Genomic DNA, 22,849 nt, shown 5'->3' with positions numbered 1-22,849 from the left:
CTCGTGAGACCCCACCTGGAGTACTGCGTCCAGCTCTGGAGTCCTCAGTACAGGAAAGACAGGGACCTGTTGGAGTCGGTCTAGAGGAGGGCCAAAAAATGATCAGCGGGATGGAACACCTCTCCTATGAGGAAAGGCTGAGAGAGTTGGTGTTGTTCAGCCTGGAGAAGAGAAGGCTCTGAGGAGACCTTGTTGAAGCCTTTCAGTGCCTAAAGAGGGCTTAAAAGAAAGATGGGGACAAACTTCTTAGTAGGGCCTGTTGTGATAGGACAAGGGGTAATGGTTTTAAACTATAAGATTTAGACTAGACACAAGGAAGACATTTTTTATGATGAGGGTGGTGAAACACTGGAACAGGTTGCCCAGAGAGGCGGTAGATGCCCCATCCCAGGAAACATTCAAGGTCAGGTTGGAGGGGGCTTTGAGCCATCTGATCTAGTTGAAGATGTTCCCTGCTTACTGCAAGGGGGTTGGACTAGATGACTTTTAAAGGTCCCTTCCAACCTAAACTATTCTATGATTCTAAATGTACATGTAACGTACCATGTAAGTGCCTGAATCAAAAAAATAAAACTCTAGCTCCCCAGAAACACATAGCTGAGGTCTTCAGAGGACTTCAGGCTGAGGAAGAGTTGGGGCTTCATCAGCACACCTCTCTCCATTTCTTACAAGCTTACACAGGTATCCCAATGTTTGGTATGCTAGATGTTGCAAATATAGCCATCTAATGGTCTTCAGACATCACAGGAAGAGCTGATGTTTAGATCCCGCAGTCATGTTCTGAAGTGAAGAAGCTGGTGTACACTGCTGCAAGTTTCTTACTTTGAGGATATGCCCATAGGCAGTATTCAGGCTCCCAGATGAATAGTTTATTTCCAGTGGCTAGACTCACTAGCGCTAGTTAAAGTTAAGTGAACTGAACATTTGCTCTTCCAAAAAAACCATGTTGCTTACTACGTAAATGCACAATGAGTGACAGATGTCTAGGAAATCAGAGAGGAATGCACTTTTCCGTAAGATGTGTAAACTTTTAACTTAAGATCTTAAAAGTATCTTAAACATAAGATCTTTTAACTATTGAATTTACTGTAATCTAAGGTTAAATGGTGATTCTGAAACATAGTTTAAAATACCTTGTTTTAAGGCACATACAGAATTACGAAAGAAAACAGTGATATGGTTATAACTACATTAGTAACTGAACTTAGACTCAGGAAGCAAACTTATATTAAATTCCTGATACTTGAGAATAGAGAAAAACATCAGTAAGGACTTTCCCACTGTTATTTAATGATCAAAACAACAGATGCTCAGTGGATAGCTGTATCCCAACAGCATGAACAGGAAGTAGCTTATTAATTGCATGAGAGTAGTAATGGTTCATTAGGTGAAAATAAATGGGAATTATCTCCAAATGACAATGGCTGCCTTTATTAACAACCCAGGTGACCTAACTGAATACAACAGAACAAGAAAACAGACTTACTCTAATTACATGGAAGCAAAACAATGGAAGCACCTCATTAGTACTGTTTGAAAACACCATGCAGAAAACAGTGTATTTACAGCTATAAAAGTGGACAAATAAATAATACTTACCAAACAGTACTCATATGGGGAATATAAATCAAAATAAATACTAGAAGAGACTGAGAAGACTTAGTATAGAAAATCAGACATGAAATAAGCATTACATAATTCTACCTGAGCCCCAGTTGCAATTTCATCAGCAGCTTCGTTCATCACTCCTAATGTTTGGAAAGCAAATACACAGAGCTCCCGTTCACAAACAGTGGGCTACACAGAGAAAGAAAGTTAATTATATTTTTGTTCTAGTTTGAGATTCTTGGTTTTATCATGTAATACCTATAACAAACCCCAAACACATTTAATGTTAATTTTTTTCTTCAGATATTAACTGCAACATTAATTCCAAATTATGAATACATGTTAATTATTGAGGAAGATACATTAGAGAAGCGTTTTAATAATCTGAAGAAGAAGTGTGAAGAACTCTAAAACTCTTAAGCACTCACAGAGGCTAGGCTTAAACAAAATCCAAAGAGATTACAAAACCAAAATTACAGGCATAGTACCCAAAGACCTTAACATTATTCTATCAGACTCTGAAAACCTCCTATATAATTAAAATAAATGGAGAACAAATCCAGAAACTAATGGGGGCACGCCCCCTTCATAAATGCAGGTTTAGTCTTCACAGCTTGTTATTCTGCTGTTGAGAACACACATAAAAATCTGATCCAGAAGACAAATTTCTTGAAGAAGCTACTTTAAATTTAATTTTTAACTAATTTAACAATTTATTTGTAAACTTTAAGAAAATGCATTATATTTTCATAGAATAAACACTGTATTTGGGAAGGCCACATGTTATTTTAATAAATAAAGGTGCTTCCACTATTTTTTCAGATATTAAAAAAAAATAATAAAAACCCCTTGCTGTTGAACCAGGTTTTTGCCTATACTTTTGAAAAATTTAATTCACAATGCCATCACAATGATGAAATAAAAAAATGTATTTAAACTGCATATTGAGTGAGAATTGAGTGTTCTGCCTTCATAAAGCAAGCAAAACAGAAACAAAACCCACAGCTTTAAGTTAAGAGAATAGGCACGACTTCATAGGCTTCCTAATTGGCTACAGCCCTTTTACAGCAACTCCATGCTTATTTACTGAAAGATAATTAGCAGATCAATTTTTTAAAGGCTCAAGTAATGAATCATGCAGTGAATTGTTCTAAGCATTCAAAATGAACAAACAGTTGAAAGAAATACAAGAAAGAAACACAAATTAAAACCTTCCTTACAATTGACCCCAATAAACATAACTTTCTATTACAATATTGAAAACAATAAAAAATATTTTTTGGAAACTATTTCTTTGAATCCATATGATTAAACTGAAACTTGAAATGATCTTTGGTAGGCACTACTGAACTTTTGCAAGTAAAACCTCTGAGTCTAGCTGCCATGATAATCACTAAAGCATTCGTAGTGGTATGCTTTGAAGTTCAAGCCAATGTCTCTAGGAAGCACATGCAGAAATGAAAAAAAAATGAATTGAGCACACAAAGAAAACATAAAATTTAGCTGAATTCTGTTTCAGGCAAGACCTTTGCCAGTAATAAGCATAATGCTGTATTTGCAGTCACTTGTTTCATAGCCCTTAAAATATGCATTTGCTGGGTTTCAAAGACTCAGGACTTCAATAAACATCTGAAATCTACTGCACTGACATATTCTCACATCAGTTGCTTTACAAGAGCTATCATCTTTCAAGTCTAATAGAGTGTCACCCATTTGATTTATTTTATCCGCTATGTTACATTGCATTAAGCAGCAGACGAAGCCTAACATGATCCAATTTGCTCTGCCGTGGCACACTAGACAAAATGTATTTATTATTGTCATTATTCTTAGTTTTTCCACATTTGGAAGGTGATTAAATCATTTGCTTAGTTGGGGAAGCATGGTGGCACTACCACCTTGACTTTTATAATCAACAGTATACACAGACTCCCTTTATTCCAGAGAAAGGGATTGCCCTAGAATAGCAGAGCAATCTAAGTTTAGCCATGCTTGCCATGAAGAAAAGTATTAAGAGAATACTTATTTTTGTTTACAACCTCAACAAAGTAAATTATCCTGAGACTTAAAGATGGCAAAGGGAACACAAGAGCTGTCATTTTTGCCCTTGCCCCCCACCTTCTGTGTTATGATCCCAGAAATGTCTGAGCATCTGGAAGAGGGAAGTTAGGAAAATGGTCATTGTACTTATGTTCAGCATTTGAAAGGCCCTTCTTCTCTTGGGTGGACACTGGAGCTAAGATCTTAAGGCTGGAGAACTGTAGATATGAGGAGAAGCAAGACAGGAAAATTTGAGCTCTGAAGAGGAACAGACGTTACTGTTAGGGTCTATACAATTGTTTTGATTTTATGCATTTGATGAACCTTTATGCCCACTGAGTATTTTGGCTTTGCAGTCTAATGGGGAAAATAACTCAAACCCTGAAGCTGTATTGACACTTCAATAGCCTGCCTTCATGTATCCACCTGGATGCATTCTAACCCAAAGTCCAGCCATTTCAAGAGCACTTTTGGATCCTGTTTCTGAAATTTGTCCCTGTTTAACCAAATCAGATGCTTTTAACTTAAATTTCCAAGGCGTGTTAGTAGAGGGTTCCCAGAGATGTTGGCATGGCCGTTTCACTATCTTCCACTCCAGTCATTAGTTAGGTTCAACCATTTAAACTCCTTTCTTTCCCTCCAAAATTAAAAGATTGGCTTACAATTAAGAAGCAAACATTTGGAGGGCTTTTGTTTGTCACATGATGGTGACTTATCTATTGTCACATTTCCATGTTCTGGTTTTGTCCACCATTGCGCATGCAAGAACCAATGAAAATGTACGAAAACTAAGTTAATAAGTCAATTCTAGAAGACAGAGCTTAAAGAAAATCACAAGCTTTATGGGAAAACTGGGATACAAGGTTGCTCTTACGCCGCTGTTTATGTTTTCCATACTGCCACTGTGTTTCCCCTATGGTGTCTGCTTGTCTCTTCTCTTGTAATAGGATGTGAGTCCTTGGGACAGGAACAGTCTTTTTCTGACTTCATATCATAAATACAAGAAATGTCCCTAGCCACAGTAAACAAACAAGAACACCACCACTAACACCTTTATAAAAACTATGTTGTTCCAATGTCATTTTTGGATGCTCTTATTTTGGTTCAATTACACGTGCTATTCAGCAAGCTGAACTTTCTAAGAACTTTTGTGTATGTACATGAAAGTATAGACTTGTTCTTACTGATGTGGATCAACATCCACAAAGGTACAGAAAATCCAACTTCTATTAGATTACTGGTTTCCATTGTTTTCAAAGGGAAAATACACGACAAAATAGGGCTTATACACTTAAGCGTATACTTCCGAATGTGAACCTAATCTTAGGTGCACGCAGAATTTTACAGATTACCACCATCAGCTTGAAGGCATGCAGAGCTGCCTCGCTGGGCAACTTTGTTCTCCACTACCTGAAGAGGGCAGCTGTAACTCCTCTTCAACAACAGCAGCTGTTAGTGGTCTCACATATACTTTATTTTTCACTTGGAAAGGAGAAAGTTAACATAAAGCCATTGACTTCCACAAAACTATTAGCTAAGTGAAGATCATTGGTGCTGAGAGATTATTTAAAAGGATAATTATTCCAGCAAGGATAAAGCCAGAAGAAAATAAGAGCTGGGCAGTTAACCTGAGACTGCAAATGCTTGGAAGCAGAAGGCACTGACAGAAGCAGAAAGCATTTTTGAGCTTTTGACATTTTCAGACTTTTCCTTTAGCCACCCCCATTCTTTGCATGCTCACCATGCAGTCACCCAACTGCTGCTGTGATGAAAAAAGTCTCAGAGTTTACACATGTAACAATGCAAGTGTCACTTCTTACAGAGTGACTGTCAATGGCAGACAGGCAAACCACCTAGGTACTGTAATGCATTCTGCTTCCTGGACTCATACACTACTTAAAATATTTTCTGGACATTCTTTCAATTTGAAAAAGCTGAAAATTTCATAGTTGGTACTGACCTATCTTGCTAGTTTCTAATGTGTGCTGTGGCTGTGCTCAGAAGAGGAATATGCCACCCTTTCCTGTATCTTGTCTTCCTGAGGGATGTCACACAGACACTAATGAGGCTGCAACATGACTGTCACACCTAAAAACTCTTGATCTAAAAAGAGAAGCTCAGGGAAGGCTCATAGCCTCACTTACTGCAAACATAACAAACAGTTAAGGTGAAAAGATTAGTGACCACTTCACTTCTCTTAATGAAAGCAACAGGCATGGAGATGAAAAGTAACTTCGAATCTCTATTCTGTTTCCTGCTTTCAACCATGGTAAATGTTAGGTTTTCCAAAGGAGAAACTTCCCGCTCTGGGCTCTGGTGGTGCTGGTCGACAGCAGGCTCGATGTGAGTCAGCAGTGTGCCCTGGCAGCCCAGAGGGCAAACCCCATCCTGGCGTACATCAGAGACAGTATCACCAGCCGGTCAAAAGAGGTGATTATCCTGCTGGATTCAGCACTGGTGGGGGCCTCACCTTGGGTGCTCTGTGCAGTTCTGGGCCCCACAATTTCAGAAGGATGTGAAGGTCCTTGAATGCATCCAGAGGAGAGCAACAAAGCTGGTGAGAGGGCTGGAAGGAATGTCCTGTGAGGAGAAGCTAAGGATTTGGGGCTTGTCTCGTTTGGAGAAGAGGAGGCTGAGGAGCGACCGCATTGCGCTCTGCAGCTTCCTGAGGGGGCGAGCGGAGAGGGAGGTGCTGGTCTCTTCTCCCTAGTATCCAGTGATAGGACATGTGCGAATGGTTCAAAGCTGCATCAGGGGAGATTTAGACTGGACATTAGGAAGCGTTTCTTTACCGAGAGGGTGGTCAAACACTGGAACAGGCTTCCTAGGGGGGTGGTCAATGCCCCAAGCCTGTCAGTGTTGAAGAGGCATTTGGACAATGCCCTTAATAACATCCTTTAGCTTTTGGGCAGCCCTGAAGTGGTCAGGCGGTTGGACTAGATGACTGTTGTAGGTCCCTTCCAGCTGAAAGAGTCTGTTCTGTCTATTCTATAGTATAAGCTTACTTATAGTATAAAGTCAAGCTAGTGTAAGCTCTACATAGGTTTACACACTGCTAAAGAGCAGGAATATATTTAAAACCCAATCTCACTGTAAACCTGTAAGGTAAGCTGTCTGAATAATCTCACAATATTCATATGACAGGTGGAACATGCCTCTGAAAGACGTGGGAGATACCACAGTGGTAAGCAGATACAACCTGTAGGAAGATGAGAGAAGACTGAGGCTGAGTAAGAAATGTCAGTTTTTCTGTTTGGTTTTGTTTTGGTGGATCCAGATTTTATTTTCTGCTTTTCATTTTTTGTGCATTCTTGGGCAGCTTATACATTATTTTTTTAAATTTTTACTTCCCAGGTATATAAATAGGTGGCAAATAAACAAGCATTATGGAGTGCTAGCTGGGCAAGGTTCACTTTGGTTAAGTGCCATTTTAGTCTCTTAGCAAAAAATAAAGCGACTTAAATCCATTCTATTAAAGTAGTGGTTGTGACTGGAGAGGCTTTTTTCATAAAAACAGATACAACCAGCCTATATTGTGGAGTAATGGTAAGAAGGACCATGGCATTATTCCATGAGAACCTTGGAATTCCATAAGCATCTTGGCTAAACTCCAGCCCAGCTAAACATATTTGTACACCTACACTTTTCATCATACGATGTTTATTCTACTCAAAAAACCTCCCAACTTTAAGCAGTGTACTGTTTATGGAACATCAATGCTACTGTGTTTCAGTGGTGGCTGAGAATCTTATATTCAAAGGACAGAGAAATTCAAGACCTCTTTAAGTCAACAAGAACTCACCAAGGCCAAGATTTCACCCATAATGAATAAATCGTAACTCAGCACTTTGGGATGAAAAGCATTCTAAAAATGTAAGCTTACTAATATAAGAACAGATATATCAGAATTACCAGACTGTCCTTTTACAGCTAAATACTAACAACAGGTATTTCAAATATTGTTTTACAGCATGTTACCATTCATATTTTATGAGCAAAACTTTAAACAGCAGAGGTGTCTGTACCAGAGTGCAAATTTCAAAGAAACTAGCTTGAATTTAGTTTAGGTTTGCTGAATTTTTTACTATTTCCTGCTTTGTTCTGAAGAGGCCTCAGACTGAGGTTTCAACACAAGATGGCACTCTAAAGAGAAGTCTTGACTGAAAGAAAAATTATTGATACAGAGAGGTTTTTTTATCAGCTTATTTAATACATTCCGAGATTTTTTTGTCCTGTATAATTGTCTCATGGGTCTTTAAAATCCACTCAATGATGCTGTTTTACCAATGGCTTTAGTATTTGTAAATGAGGAATTTGGGAAGGCATAGACAGTAAGATAGACATTAGCCACACAAATTATACTATGTAAAAGCTGAGTATGCTCACAGAATTACAGAATGATTGAGGTTGGAAGGGATCTCCAGTGGTCATCTGGTCCAGTACCCCTGCTCAAGCAGGCTCTCCTGGAGGCAGTTGCCCAGGACCGTGCCCAAATGGCTTTTGAATGTCTCCATGGATGTAGACTCCACAAGCTCTCTGGGCAGCCTGCTCCCATGCTCAGTCACCCTCAGAAAAGGTGAAAAAGGTAGGAAAGTGTTTTCTGATGCTCTAACAGGATCTTCTGTGTTTCAGATTGTGCCCATTGCCTCTTATCCTGTCACTGGGTACCGCTGAAAAGAGCCTGGCTTCATCCTCTTTGCACCCTCCCTTCAGGTATTTATAGACATTGGCAAGATCCTGCTTGAGCCTTCTCTTTTCCAGGCTGAACAGTCCCAGCTCTCTCAGCCCTTCCTCCTATGTGAGATGCTCCAGTCCCTTAATCATCTTAGTGGCCCTTCCCTGGACTCTCTCTAGTAGCTCCATCTCTCTCTTTTATAGGGGAGCCCAGAACTGGACACAGTACTCCAAGTGTGGCCTCACCAGTGCTGGGTAGAGGGGAAGGATTATCTCCCTCCGCCTGCTGGCAATTCCATTGTTTAATGCAGCCCAGGATACCATTAACCTTCCTTATCGCAAGAGCACATTCCTGCCTCAAGTTCAACTTGGTGTCCACCAGGACCCCCAGGTCCTTTCCTGCCAAGCTGCTTTCCAGCTGGATGGCCCCCGGTATATACTGGTGTCTGGGGTTGTTCCTCCCTAGATGCAGGACTTTGTACTTCTCCTTGTTGAACTGCATAAGACTCCTGGCAGCCCATTTCTCCCCCGTGTCAAGGTCCCTCTGAATGGGGACCCCATCACTCTGGAGTATCACTTACTCCTCCCAGTTTTGTACCACCTGCAAACTTGCTGAGGGTACGCTCTTCTCCATCATCCAGATGATTAATGAAGATATATACAGGACTGGACCCAGCATTGATCCCCGAGGTACACCACTAGTTGTTGGCCTCCAACTAGACTTTGTGCCACTGATCTTCACCCTCTGGGCCTAGCCATTCAGCCAGTTTTCAGTCTACCTCACCACCTCCTCATCCAGCCCATGCATCAACAGCTTGTCTACGAGGATCTTATGAGAGACAGTGTCAAAGGCCTTACTGAAATCCAGGTAGACAATATCCACTGCTTTCCTCTCATGTTCCAGACCAGTCACTTCATCATAGAAGTTTATCAAGTTGGTCAAGCATGACTTCTCCTTGGTGAAGCCATGCTGACTACTCCTGCTGATTTTATTGTCCTTAATGTGCCTGGAAATGGTTTCCAGAGTTAGCTGCTCCATCACCTTCCCAGGGATCAAGGTGAGGGTGACCAGCCTGTAGTTCTGTGGGTCCTCCCCTTCTTGCCATTCTTGACTTTCCTCCAGTCTTTGAACGTTATAATATATGATCATATATTTTTATTATACTTCTTTTAATCAGATCCTTAAATATAATAACCACTTTTGTTAATGACTCATGATCTCATTATATTTAAATGTTTGTAATAGAAGTACATGCTGAATTCCTAAAACAAAATATCTCTGTACTATTACAGCAGCAAAACTATTGCATTACTAAAATGCAACTTAGTCCTTCCCTAGAATATTATTATCAGCTCTAGAGTAACAGGAAGATTTTCATATGGCATTAAAAAAACACATTAATAGCCTTCTAACATAGAACCAAATAATGCTGAGGTTTCTTTACTACATTATTATATCTGCTTTGGAAAATACATTTTTTAACTAGATGAACCAAATCATATGGTTGAAAAGTACCTTTGGAGGTCAGTTAGTGTGTTTATTCTCTCATACAGGACTAGCTTTATCTAAACTTTATCTGAAGTTTTAGATAAAGCTAAAATTAGCTTTCTCTAAAGCTTTACCAAGCACTGGAACAGGTTGCCCAAAGAGGTTGTGGAGTCTCTGTCCTTTGAGATTTTCAAAAGCCAGTGAAAGGCAGTGCGTGAAACAAGCTCCAGTTTCAGAGGCTTTTCACTAGAGACACCTGCCCCATGGGAGAATATCTCAGTACTTCAGAATGGACTTTGCGGAGGTTGTTAAAATTTCCTAAGTTTACTTCTAATATTTAGTCTAATATGGTAGTTTGACAGAAATCAGGACAATCTGTTTAACTATTTTGACAACACATGTGTGAATGATATACCATTTGAAAATGTCAGAAAAAAAGCATTCTAAAATATGTTTTTGAAACAATTCAAATCTAGCCATTAATTACAAACAAATAATAGTCCCTTTCTCACTCATCTAAATAACTTCTCTGTTGAGAACAAATTCAAAGACAGTAACACAAGGCTAACAATTCAAACGAGCAGACTCTTATTGTTTTCAGTAGGTTTACCAGGTCTGCCTTCTCCATCTCTCCTCAGCACAAAACCTGCGTCTGACCCTGTACTTCCCACTGTTTTTCAAAGCTGAGCAAAGAGCTACTTCAGACGAGACTGATGACAGAGCTCCTGAGAGCTGCACAAGCACAGGTCGCCTTGCAGGAGGATGCACTGTGATTCTTTACATGAGGTAAGGGAGCTGTTTGGATGTAAAGGCTGAAGTCCCAACCTTTGCTAATGATTTCAAAGCTGTTTCTTAATCTTTCTAGGAAGAGTGAAATATGTAGGATTCAGATCACTGTTAGGAATAACCACACAAAAAACATTATGCCAGAGGTTAAATAATACTTTTTCTTCTTAGGATCCATGTATTCACTGAATTTTCCCTGTGCTTTGCAGAAAGACTGCAAATCATGCCATACAGTGATTTTAGGGAATTTGCAGGTTTTGGTGGCAGTCTATGTAAGTGTGTATCTCTAAATAGCCAATTTAGCTTTTATAACTTTGGGTGCACTGTAAATAATCATTAGATCTCACTGTGCTCTTGAAAGAAATACTAAAGAAACATGCTATGATGAGAAATTACATTCACCCTTATCTCATATGGTAAAGGCGTAAACCAGTACAGGAAAGCATTGACTACTTCAATGTTGGTTTTTTTTTAAAAAGGGGATGGAATGAAGCAATGGACCATGGACCTTTATAAAGAAGAGTGTTACAGCTCCACGATGTGTTATAGTATTTTTCTAAGACTCCTTCTTCCTTTCCAGAGAACCTTTGTCCTTCCCCTTCACAGTAATACAGCTGCAGTTCCTTGTGAAAGCATTAGGTTTGTGAGTGTTTTGAAATTACCCCATCTACACAACATGTTTTTATCTACACACACACTTGTGGAGTACACACAGGACTGTATCTGTAACTCTGGTCCTCTGTACTTCAGGGAACTTCTTGAGCTCAAAAGAAAACTGGTTGTTCTGAAAGATCCATACTTTGCTCCGTAAAGAAATTCCCAAGAGAAATCTAAGAATTTTGTACTTATTCATCCTCAGTAAGTCATTAAAGTAGCCTCTTTCTTTATCCTCAGTAAGTGACTAAGATAGCCTAACAACATCCAAAGATTCCTGTGTACAACAGGATTCCTGAACCAGGAGGGAACATTTGCATGATTGGATTAGTACCATCGGCTCTGGAGCAAGACAGGTGTCCATTGTAAGAGCATAAAGCCAAACATATGCAATTGCATTATGCAGCTGTTCTGCAGCAGACATCTTCCATATGATGGTATGTCTGCCATGTGCATCTAGTGTCTATATTAAGCTATGCAAAAAGACACATCTTGTTGTCATCAAATTGCTCTTATCTTATGGGAAAGAAGATGTCAAGATTTTAAGAAAGCAAAGTAAATTGAAATAGATATTAAAAACAGAACACCCTCCAGAAAAAGTTATCTCAGAAAAAGAAACACAAGACCGAGAAGAAAGCTTGTGCCAAGAGAGACTGGCTTAAAGATACTTTATAACTATGATGAAAACATAGCCTGTAAAGCAAATCTGCAGAAAGGAAAAACTTTATCTCTCAGTTTTACTGGGTATCTTCAGCTGTCCTGAGGATGAGATATCTGACTTATGCAAGTCATTAATATCCAGCACAAAAATATACACCCAAAAAATGACAGTTTACAGTATTTTAAGAATGCAATTATTGTGTGACGGCAACTGTTGAGTTTTTAAACTGCATTTCAAGACAATTAATTAAACTACACTATAGTTCAGGAAAGGTTTCAGGCTTACATACTGGAGGATTACACAATCAATTACCTTACTGGCTTCTTTGCAATTGTGTAAAACTCCATTAAATACCAGAAAATCAAGCCTCAATTCATTTTAAAATAACATCTGAAGCAATAACTTCGCTACGCTTTTATAAATTCATATGCCTTCTTTGTCATTGAAAAGAAGGTCAAAACGTAGAAGGGAAACTCATTGTTAAGGATACACACACCCAAACATGGCCCTGTGTGCATCTGTGTGGAGGAACTATTCTTTAAAGAAAAGACTGGTGAACCATCCAGAGTTATTTTGTCTGTGGCATCTCCTGTGATACAACCAGCTACAGATAGAGCCTATCTAAGTAATGCCTTTGAGATATGGACATCTGTGGAAAATGGGATCTAGACACAGAATCTAAAAATATAAGCAGACCGTAGCAAGGTTCTGATCATTATGAAACCTGATGAAGTTACTGTGGTAGCAAAAGTATGAGCACTCTACAGCCCTTTATGAAGGCTAGGGATACTACATATGGGATCCATTAAGTGACGTAAGGCTAGATTGCATGTAGCCTTGCCTTAAATGAAAGCCCACCACATTCTGCTTAATAAAGTACTGTATTTCTGAGATCCGCTGTTGCAGCAGTATTAAGCATAAAGTGTTCTCTTCCAGCTGGGTCACTCTTTATTCTCTTTATATACATTATATATATATCTGTACGTATGTGTATGTGTGTGTGCAGCTGAAGCATGTAAAGAAACTCTACAATCGACTACTTTAGGTGGTCTCTGCCAGAGTCCTCAGCAGAGTGAAGCATAAATTTCCTTAAGACCCTTTGGCAAGCTCATGCTTGATTCAAACTGAGATCCTTTTTCACCTTCTACAGAACTGCAAACTCATTAATGGCTCTATATTGCTTATTGAGTCATTCAAGCATACACAGAGCATGCTAGATTTCTTCCCTCTATCTCCCTTCTCCCTGGGTTATATAATGACACTCCTTCACTTTTGCAAAGCTTGCTCGGTTTTGCTGCTTGCAAAGGCACTGATATGTTTAGTGGCAAACATGTTTGCATTCTCCTCTGTTTTGAAGTGCTGAAAAACTCTCAGACAGCTAAAATGACCCCTCTTTAAGCTGCACACAGAGAGAAGTAATTCTGAGGGGTTTTAATCTCTAAGGTGGGAAAGCAAGAAGAATTAAGATTTTTTTTTATTTAGAGCAGATGACTTTCCATTCTGTTTTCTTTTAATAGTTCATCATGTGAACAGGAATAAATCCTACTCTTTGCTTTTGTCCTATGGACAATAGATAAAACCCAATAATTTAAATTATTGCATTATCCAAAATTTACTCACTCTCCAAACATTACTGACTTTGTCTTATGATGTCACAGGTAACATGCATAGCAGTGCATTCAAAGATGAAAAACAGGGAACTGATGCCTTTTCTACAGGCTTCTAATCAAGGTTTGGTTTCAAATTACAGAGGTTTAACCATGACTTTAAATGGTGTTAACTGAGTATGTAGATGCTTTTGCAAATCCTATTAGCAGCTTACTTGCATACCCTGTCTACAGTCAGAATGCCTGACCATGGTGCCAGAGTGTCATGGGGGATGATGCTGAGGTGACTTTTGCTACCATGTAAGCAATAACCTTCCTGAATTTAGTTCCATGGAACTATCATAGATGATGTCTGCTTCAACTTACATGTAGTTGCTCGCCACACTGTGGGGAAATTGGCACGTGTCAGACCATTCAAACGCTGGTATTAGTTTTCCATGGCTTTAAGCTTTTAAGGTTACTCAGGTTTCCATAGGATTCAGGACAGGTGAAAAAAGGAGGATTCTAAACTGCAAGATCAATCCTAAAGGTAAGATTTTTTTTTCTCCTAATATACTCTTTCACAAAGCTGCACTGATTCAGTAGCTCCAGGCAGAGTGTGTCTCTCATGACCAATCTTACTCTTTTTCACTGTATGCATTCACCAACAGCATGAGAGGGTACAACATTCAGCATTCCTAGTTCCCAGTTATACAGGAATGAAAGGAAGGAAAAGCTGCCTAAGTGGCTAGACTTTGGGCATACTGAATCACAACAGTGCCCCTGGTCTATGTCACTGCTATATCAGACACTTCACAGAGCATCTCCTTCTACTGCCTTTTTTATCACATTATGGACAATGGCTTATCCCAGCGGCCCATGAGCAAAAGACTGTCAGAACTTCACAGCCTTGTGGCATTAACACCAGTGTATCTAAATACCCTGGCTATGGTTTGCTAAAAGCTCAAGGACTGAGGTGACCCTAAGCTTTTAAAAGAATGCTAGAGGACCTGGAAAGCACTCTAATGCACTTCCTCTATCTTATCTGGTTGTGACTACTGTAGCACATACAGCCCAGCTTTATGTTTCTGTGATATTATACAAGCCTGATTTCCATCTCCCTTGCTTGCAATACATTTTTTCAAATTTATAGCAAAGTCTGGTTAATATGCATTATATTTTTGCATCTTAAAAGAATATTAGGATGAAATGGATCTGAAATAATTCAATAGTTTTGTAAGAGGTTAGTATGGTCCACTGCTATTTAAGGCATTATAAAATGCATTGTTTATCCCAGCAAGCACACCACTTACCCTCAGCATAGGGCCATTCTGGAACACATGGGGTTCATCACAAACTACACAGTATTCATTCAATACTGGTATCCGCTGCTCAGCAAATTCAATAGTCTGAGAACAATGAAAATGAAAATAACATCTGCTTAAAAATAATTAACAGTCAGCTCATGCTCCTCAGTGCTTCATAAATGGGTAAGATATGACATCCTACCTGCACAAGAAAGCCACGGTCTCGTACCGGAATGCATTTTGCACCATAGTTTTGCTGCAAGGAAAAAGTTGAGGCAACTTCAGTGTTGGTAGACTAATTATAAGGAAATGGTAAAATATTTGTATTTTTTGCATGCAAATATGTTAATTAAACAATACTTGCATCTAAAAATATCTCTCATTTGCATAAACCAGCCATTACAAATAATCAATCCTTTTACTGTTTACTGGGTGTGGGGTAGATTTTTAGCATTTCTTTTTAGTTCTTAAATCTGATGAGGTTTTGTATCTCAGCATCCCAAAAACTTTAATCTCAAATGGAAACACCGGTGCCTTCATTCCATTCTAATAAACTGGCATTTGGTAACTTCAACTAAATTTTAACTGTGTATGGCATATTCAAGTATGGGCTATCTGCTTGGGCTGGAAAGACGAATGTGACTTTCAGAACAGCTGAAGATCTTTTTCTTTTGTATTTACTAAGATCTCATTTCTGTAAGCACCACGCTAACAGATCTCTGTGCTTAGATCCCACTCAAATTCTTTCTGCCTTTTTCTTTCAACATACAGCAACAAATTAGAAGGAACTTCTGCTACAGGAGTCAGTAAGGTACAAAATTCCCTCTAAGCTGACATCTATCTCAATCAAACCTTGTTTTGAATATGGGTCAGATCAGCTCCATGTACAGCTTTTTTTGATTTTATTTATGGGCTTATTTCCTTTCATTTCTCTGACTCCTTAATTGGGAAACTTTTCTTTTTTCTCTCCTGGGAAAGAATCATCCTAATCGTATTCATATATGAGATTGAAATACTGTAGCTGGGAACTGAAGAGAAGTTAGGGTCTCAATTCATCACTTTGACATTCCACTGACTTTGAACTGCAGTCAGGCACCGAGGCTATCCATATATCTGGTGCCTGTACATAAAATGTAAAATGCATTGTTGATGTCTCTCCACTAACATCAGTCAAACTGCACCTGACCATGTATGTGATGATTCTCTCTCAAAGTAAATGCATTCTAGCAATAAATTACTGGTAGTTTTTATAGACTGCCAAGCAGGCTTTGCATTTCTTCCATACCAACTGATAACATCAGTAATGAAACCACTAAGTCAGCTCTTCATTATCTTATCAAAATCAATGGGACTTTTCCTACTAACTTCAAGAGAGAAAAGTGTTGCTATGTTAAGACATCCTCTGCTGATTCAGAAAAAAATGCATCTCTAAACTGTGACAAGTAAAAAGTTTGTTGGTTCACCTTAAATTAATAGTGCTGTGCACATTACAGGAATCAACTTCACAGCATGTATATAAATGATTTTATGATAGTCTATCACTGCTTTTAGATCTGATGAGTATAGCTCACAGCTTATTAAACTAATTTACCATGAGAAATAGCACACTAAATGTAATTTCATTATTCAGAATGTACTATTTTGAATATATGTATGGCATTTCAAGCAAGAATGAGCTTTTTCTTGCTGAGAATGTCAAGTTACCACCAGGCTAAGGAAGTGGATAGAACTGTCTCCTCAGTGTCTCTCCCCAGATCTAACACATAAAACAGACGAATGCCTTGAAAAAGCGCAAACAGACTCATTCTCTCCTCTAAAGTATAAAAGCCATCTCTTAAGAGGCAGAAGAATTCATTTTGAGCACTCTTTCTTAAATTTAAGAATATGTGCTACCCTTTGTTTTCCCAGTCAATCATGTCTCTGGGGAGAGAAAGGGGGTTCAGTGTAGACCTAGATCCTTCCCAACCTCCAGCTGCCACCAGCGCGTTTGAAGGTTAAACCTTTCACAAAGCACAAATGTGCAAGAGGTGAGCTGAATCATGACTGCATTCCTTCCGCTATGATGATTATCACAGATGCAAAGACCAGAAGGAGAGGTGACTTGGCACCCAAGCAAGCCCATGGACGGTTGCTTCCCCCGCAAAGCAAACAGTGAAATGAGAAAAGACCTGTGTGACCAAGCCAATTTCGCAGCACAGAAGCTCATACTCTCCCTTCTTCCTGCAGCAAGAAAGGAGGCAGGGAAGGGAGTGGATGATTGAACTCTTCCCATGGCCAGTAGGTACATTGAGCTGTAATCAACATGACGTGTAAAATCTCTGTCTTGACCTAAGCAAATTCTGGCTTTGTAACTTAAATATATGTGCATGCACAGTTGTTTGAATCCTCCTTAAAAAGCTGACTCCATTGCTCTTGTCTTCCAATATATTCAATATATCCAATAGATTCACTACATGTGTCCTAAGTATTAATGCCTTTGCGTAACAAGCATAATGGCACATTTGGAAAATAATAGGAGGAAAATGAGCAGAAAAAAAAATTATTACGCACAGCAGCCTGTGAAGGTGATGATGAAGATGGTGTTAAGATACCAATAAGCCCTGAGGTAAGAGAGAGCCTCCTGCTCTCTGCTATGGTGGACTCCTTGAAAGGTTCCATTTTGGATGATTTAGGGGCATTGGAGTAAGTCTTGCTGAGTAACTTGTGATTCTTAAATCCATCTAATTCTTCCATTCTAAGATTACTGGAGTAGGACCTGCTTAAAAGTTTGTGGGGCTTCAAGGTGCTGTTGTGCTCACATCGAGGGTCCCCAGAACACGATCTACTTAATAGCTTATGGGGCTTTAAAGTGATGCACTCCTCCTGCTTGACGGCTGCAGGGCAAGAACGGTTCAACAGTTTGTGCGATTTAATAGCCATTGTCTGTTCAGCCCTAGGGTCACTCGACAACGAGCGGCCAAAGGTTCTGTGAGATTTTGTGGCACACATATCCTCCGCCTTCACCGTGCTAGAGCAAGTCCTTCTGAGTAGCTTGTGAGTTTTGGAGATGCCATCCTGTTCTGACTTCAGTTTCGATTTGTTTTTACCACACCCAGGTGGAGGATAACTTGGCGACCTTAAAAATAAAGCAGAAGACAAAGTTGGAGAGTAATCAAAATCTTGTGCAAATCAAGCAAGACCACACATATATAAAAATCTTTGTGTCACCTGTTTTTATGTACATCACTAGTGATAAACAGAGCCCAACATTAAAAAAATGAGCAATTGTAGGTAGGACTAATTTTCCAATACCAAATAGACATCTTACTCCTATTTACATACAAGCTCATCGATCAAAAAGATGACTGCTTAAGCAGAAGTTAGAGCTGTATCCTTACAGCTCTTTGTAAAGGTCTCTATGTCTCTAAACAAACTATTTATTCAGGAAATGATCTTTGAAATGAAAACCACATATTTCACAGGAGATCATAACACATTTTCCTTATCAAAATCTATCTTTCCTATGCAATGATCGTGGCATGATCCCATTAGAATTATTGTCTTCTGGACACAGCATAACAAATTCTATGTCTAGATCCAACGGAAGATAAAATGAGCAGTGAAACTTGCAGGCAGTAAATAAAATTTAATTCAGCTGAAATGAACATTATATTTAAAAACCTCATAATAATCTAGGCACTTTGTGGAAGACAATTTGATGCCCTTCTTTCCTGTTTTAGACAAATTCTAGCTCTGTAACACTAGAAATGAGAATGTGAGGGATCTAAATTATGAATGCAGAAAGTAAATAACAAAATGTTTTTATGAAACAACATTCATACTAACCGTCACATTTCTATAAGGTTCACATTTGCCTGTCCTTGCAAAGCAAGAACATGTAACAGGTATGCTGAACCATTTTCCTATGCTTTATAAGCAATCCTGATCTTTGGAGTATTTTGGGGGCTCGGATTGAATAGAAAAGAAGTGAAACCCCCAAGGGAGAGGTTGGCAGGTTTCCTCACCCTGTTAGCAAGTGGTGACAGTAGAAGATGCGTGTGGAGGTTGCTGACTCACTTTTGCAGTTGGCTTACTACCACCCTCCTGCAGACAGGAGGTAGGAAGAGGAGGTAGGTAGTTCTATAGAGAAAGGGGGTCCCTGTGTTTGGGCTGAGCCACCTTTGGACAGGCACTGCAGCAGCAGCCAATCAAGAGGAGAAAGACTGGGCTGGCTTTTGGTTTCTGAATAAAACCAAACCCCAAGTTACAGCCTGCACTAGGCAATGGTGTGTGGCATGGTAGGGAATGGGTAAGCTTTCTACTTAAAACACCACCTTCCTCTTCTACCTTTAAAAAGACAAATAATCTTGTGTCATCTTTGACATTCCTCCCTTCTTCAATGTGAGTGATAGCTGTACTCCCTCTCTTTTTTACACACAGAATTTAGAATGGCAGAACTCAACAAAAAGAAATGTTCAAAGAAGCATTCAATTCAAATTCATAGAAGGGGTGATCTGTCAACCCTTCATAAGCAGGAAAACATGCCAGAGTAAATGGTCACACTCCTGAAAGAGGTAAAATTAGAGCCTGATTTTACATGCATTTACAAGTATGAGTAACTGGCAGAAGTCATAATGAATTCAAATGAACTATTCACAAATTACTTCTTATGTTTTTAATGCCTTCGTTCTTTGAAATTCTATGCCTGCATTTCAGAAGTGTTGAACATTAATGTACTCAAACAGCGGAGAGGGGTGGGTGCTCAGTAGCTCTAAAAATCAGCTTTCATTAATAACCATTCTAGTTTTAAAAACTAAAAATATACACAGCTGTGGAAAGAACAGCTAGACAACCACAAAATTTTTTAATGTATGTAAGTTATGTATTACTTGTATATATTACTTATACTCTTGCTATTCAAGTAACAGTCAAATGCTACCAAGCTATAAAGATACTAATACAAGAAATTAAATAATAATATAAAATTAATTCTTTCCAATTCTAGATTAAACATGGCTGTTTCAGATAGCAGGACACTGAAATGCTCTGCCTTCAAATAGTCTTAGAAGCTGCAGTAGTACCTAGTTCACTTTTGATGTCATGCAAGGCAAGGACTGGAAACCCATGAGGTAAGATATAAATAGAGCACTTCTCTGTGGAGAAAAGTCAACATTTCACCTTGTGAAGTCTGCTGTGGATTTTCAACAGGATATGGTGTTAACAGCTCATTTTCCTTGCTATTACCTGCGCAGCGTAGAAAAGATGTGCAGAGGGGATTTCACCTTTTTGTCAGACACCTTCTTATTGTGCGTACAATTAGATTTCTCTTTGCTGTTCTTCCACTGTTGTGTAACAAATGTCTGCATGATTCTGCAAATTAAGGAAAAAAAAAAAAAAGATTTTCTTACCCTAGCCAAGACATACTCTCTTTAGTTCTAGGGTCTCTCTGTTCACCACATAGGTGACATGATGCAGTGTCCTTACTCTACAGGCAGACTTTTTCTGTCATGTATGTGGACTGATGATTGGGTGCCTCAGCTTCTCAAAAATGTTTTCTTTTTTCCACATAAAACTAATTTACACAAAACTCTTATTGAGAATACAGTCTGCGTAAACAATCACTGCAAGACTTAGCAGGTATGCCTCTCATGGGGATCTAGAGACAAACTGATTCAAAGGCATCCCATCCAACTATAGGCATCTGTCTGTTCAGTGACTACAGAGATAGGCTACAGCATCCACACTGCTCAAGTTGGAGCATATTCTCCTACGGCACAAACATGAAGGTAGGGATGTCAAATATTACAATACCCAAAGAGGGTTTACAGAGAAGACAGAGCCAGACACTTCCCAGAGATGGACAGCAAAAGGCAGTGGTCACAAGTTGTGGCAAGGGAACATAAAGGCTATAAAAAGACATCCACAAGAAGAATGGCTGAATACAATAGGTTGCCCACAAAGGCTGGAGATTTCACAGCTCAGCTGCCTGAGACTCTGAGTGAACTAACCTAACTTTGACGTTAGTGTCACCTGGAGCAGGAGGTTGCACTAGGTGACCTCCAGTAGTTCCTTCCAAGGCAAATTACTCTGTGACTCTAATGACTCTTCAGTGGGGGTCTTTGAGTGATAAAGTCAAAGCAGAAGTTGGTATAGACTTTACCAAAAATTTAGTGACTCTTCAAAGATGAATATCCTGTTGCCACAGCCATGAGTGGCCACGGGGTTCATGGGTATTCTGACTTCTGCTCAACTGTGAATTATACAGCTATGTCCTTGAAAATGTCTTGTGGGAACCTTTAGTAATTACCTGGTGCACAAATCACAGACAGTGTAAGTACTGAAATGTTTTAAGAGACTGTTCATATCTGGGGAGCGTTTCATTATTTTTCTTCAAAGTCATGTATTTTAATAACATTGCTTCATTTGTAAGATTATGAAAACGCTGCACTGAATTTCTTTAAACACCAAACATCAAAAGATTTTTTTCTTCTTAAGAGATTCGTAATGTTGTAATGGTCAGATATTAAAGCCTATATTCTTGTAATTTTATTACACATACACAAGCATATGTGAAAAGATGACTCAGCAATATTTTATTAAATTGAATTGTACCATGAACCTATGAAACTGCTAATTTTTTCGACTATTCTTCCCTCTTGTCCTCAAAACATGGATGGCCTAATTACTGTTGTACATCCTAGAGGCCACCATGAAAGCATAGCCCCCTTAGGGTATGCAAGATGCTCAAAAAGATTCCTGCTCCAGAGGCTTCACCATCTAAGTAGAAACATGAAATTCAACACTCCTAGTTACAGTCTTTTGAACTTTTGTAGCTTACTTCCTAAATGGCAGAAAAGTGACAGAAAACCCCGGGAGGCAGCACAAATCCAGTTCTCCTCAACAACTGTCAAAACTGAACTTAAAAAGGCAAATCTTGTTATTTTTTATTTAAAGAAAAACAAGTTCAAAACACTTTGATCCAACCAACCTGAAACCTGAGAATTTTCTCCTACTTGACATGGTCCAGGAACTAAAAAGAGTGTAGTATTTGCCTAAAAACAGGGGTTTACACTTTTCTAGACTTACTTTTTCAGCTGATGTCCCAGCCCAAATCTTTCCTTAGTAGAGATCTGAAATACATCCACAGTTGGCACTATGGAAAAATGAGATATTGTTGATACATGAACTTACAGCAATAATCAAGAACTCATGACCATATAAATCATATTTAAGGACTCTGTTCTATCTGGACCTTTACTATAGACAATACCATTGAAGCAATGGTGAAAGTGGACATGTCATCCAAACCAATTAAGAAATGAATGGTCTTTTTTGGAATATCAGCCAATATAATTTGTAATTTTACAAATAAATATTTTAGAAATTTAATTACCCCAAATGTATCCCTTCCTACTAATTTTAATTACTAAAAAGTGTCTGGTTTTTATATTATGCAAGTACGAGAGAGCAGCATCAGATTAGATGTATCTGGACTTGTAATTCATCTCGCCTAATCTCAAATTTTTTTCCAAGTAAGTAGTCTTTACACACTACAGTTCCTGTGACTATGAAGAAAACCCAGAGTGGTTTAATTAACTGATTAATTAATGGAATTAATTAATTAACTGAATTAATCAGTATCTGGTTTTTCTTTCTGAGGGCATTTTAATACAAGACCCATGATCTTCATCAAAGTGCCTGATATATGAATTCCAGTGTCCAAGGAATACCCTGAATTTTCCTCAAGACCTGTCCTAACATTGGTACATCCATATTCATCTGTCAGAAAATTGGAAGTGCACGGGGTGAAGGTCTGAAATTAGCTTCTGGTATTACTAAAGTCCTTTAATAACATTTACTAGATGGAAGTGGCAGATGGAATCCAGCACTTTTTGAGAGAGCCTCAGGTCCTCAAGGCAGGACAACAGCCAACACATATTACAAGCACGAACAGACTTTATACTTCGTATTACATAAGGTGGTAATGACTGCAGTAAAATAAAAAAGGAATGAAAACAAAAAATCTGGGGTTGGTTCAAATTTTATTAGAAACAGTAAATCAGTA

The 22,849-nt window shown here is 38.8% G+C and overlaps 1 protein-coding gene across 1 annotated transcript in view; it reads right to left on the bottom strand.

Moving 5' to 3' along the window:
* Positions 1-22,849, bottom strand: part of PARP8 (poly(ADP-ribose) polymerase family member 8) — a 117,387-nt gene that overhangs the window by 21,658 nt on the left and 72,880 nt on the right. Inside the window, exons 10-15 of the mRNA XM_075020485.1 lie at positions 21,871-21,937; positions 20,029-20,154; positions 17,356-17,920; positions 15,008-15,061; positions 14,812-14,907; positions 1,705-1,797 (exon numbers count right to left, since the gene is read on the bottom strand). Coding sequence (XP_074876586.1) covers positions 1,705-1,797; positions 14,812-14,907; positions 15,008-15,061; positions 17,356-17,920; positions 20,029-20,154; positions 21,871-21,937 — 1,001 coding nt within the window. The remainder of the gene's footprint in view (positions 1-1,704; positions 1,798-14,811; positions 14,908-15,007; positions 15,062-17,355; positions 17,921-20,028; positions 20,155-21,870; positions 21,938-22,849) is intronic.

This window comes from Buteo buteo, chromosome Z (assembly GCF_964188355.1).
Source record: "Buteo buteo chromosome Z, bButBut1.hap1.1, whole genome shotgun sequence".
NCBI lineage: Eukaryota > Metazoa > Chordata > Aves > Accipitriformes > Accipitridae > Buteo > Buteo buteo.
Note: the sequence above shows the minus strand (reverse complement) of the source record. Positions and strands in the feature narration are given on the sequence as shown.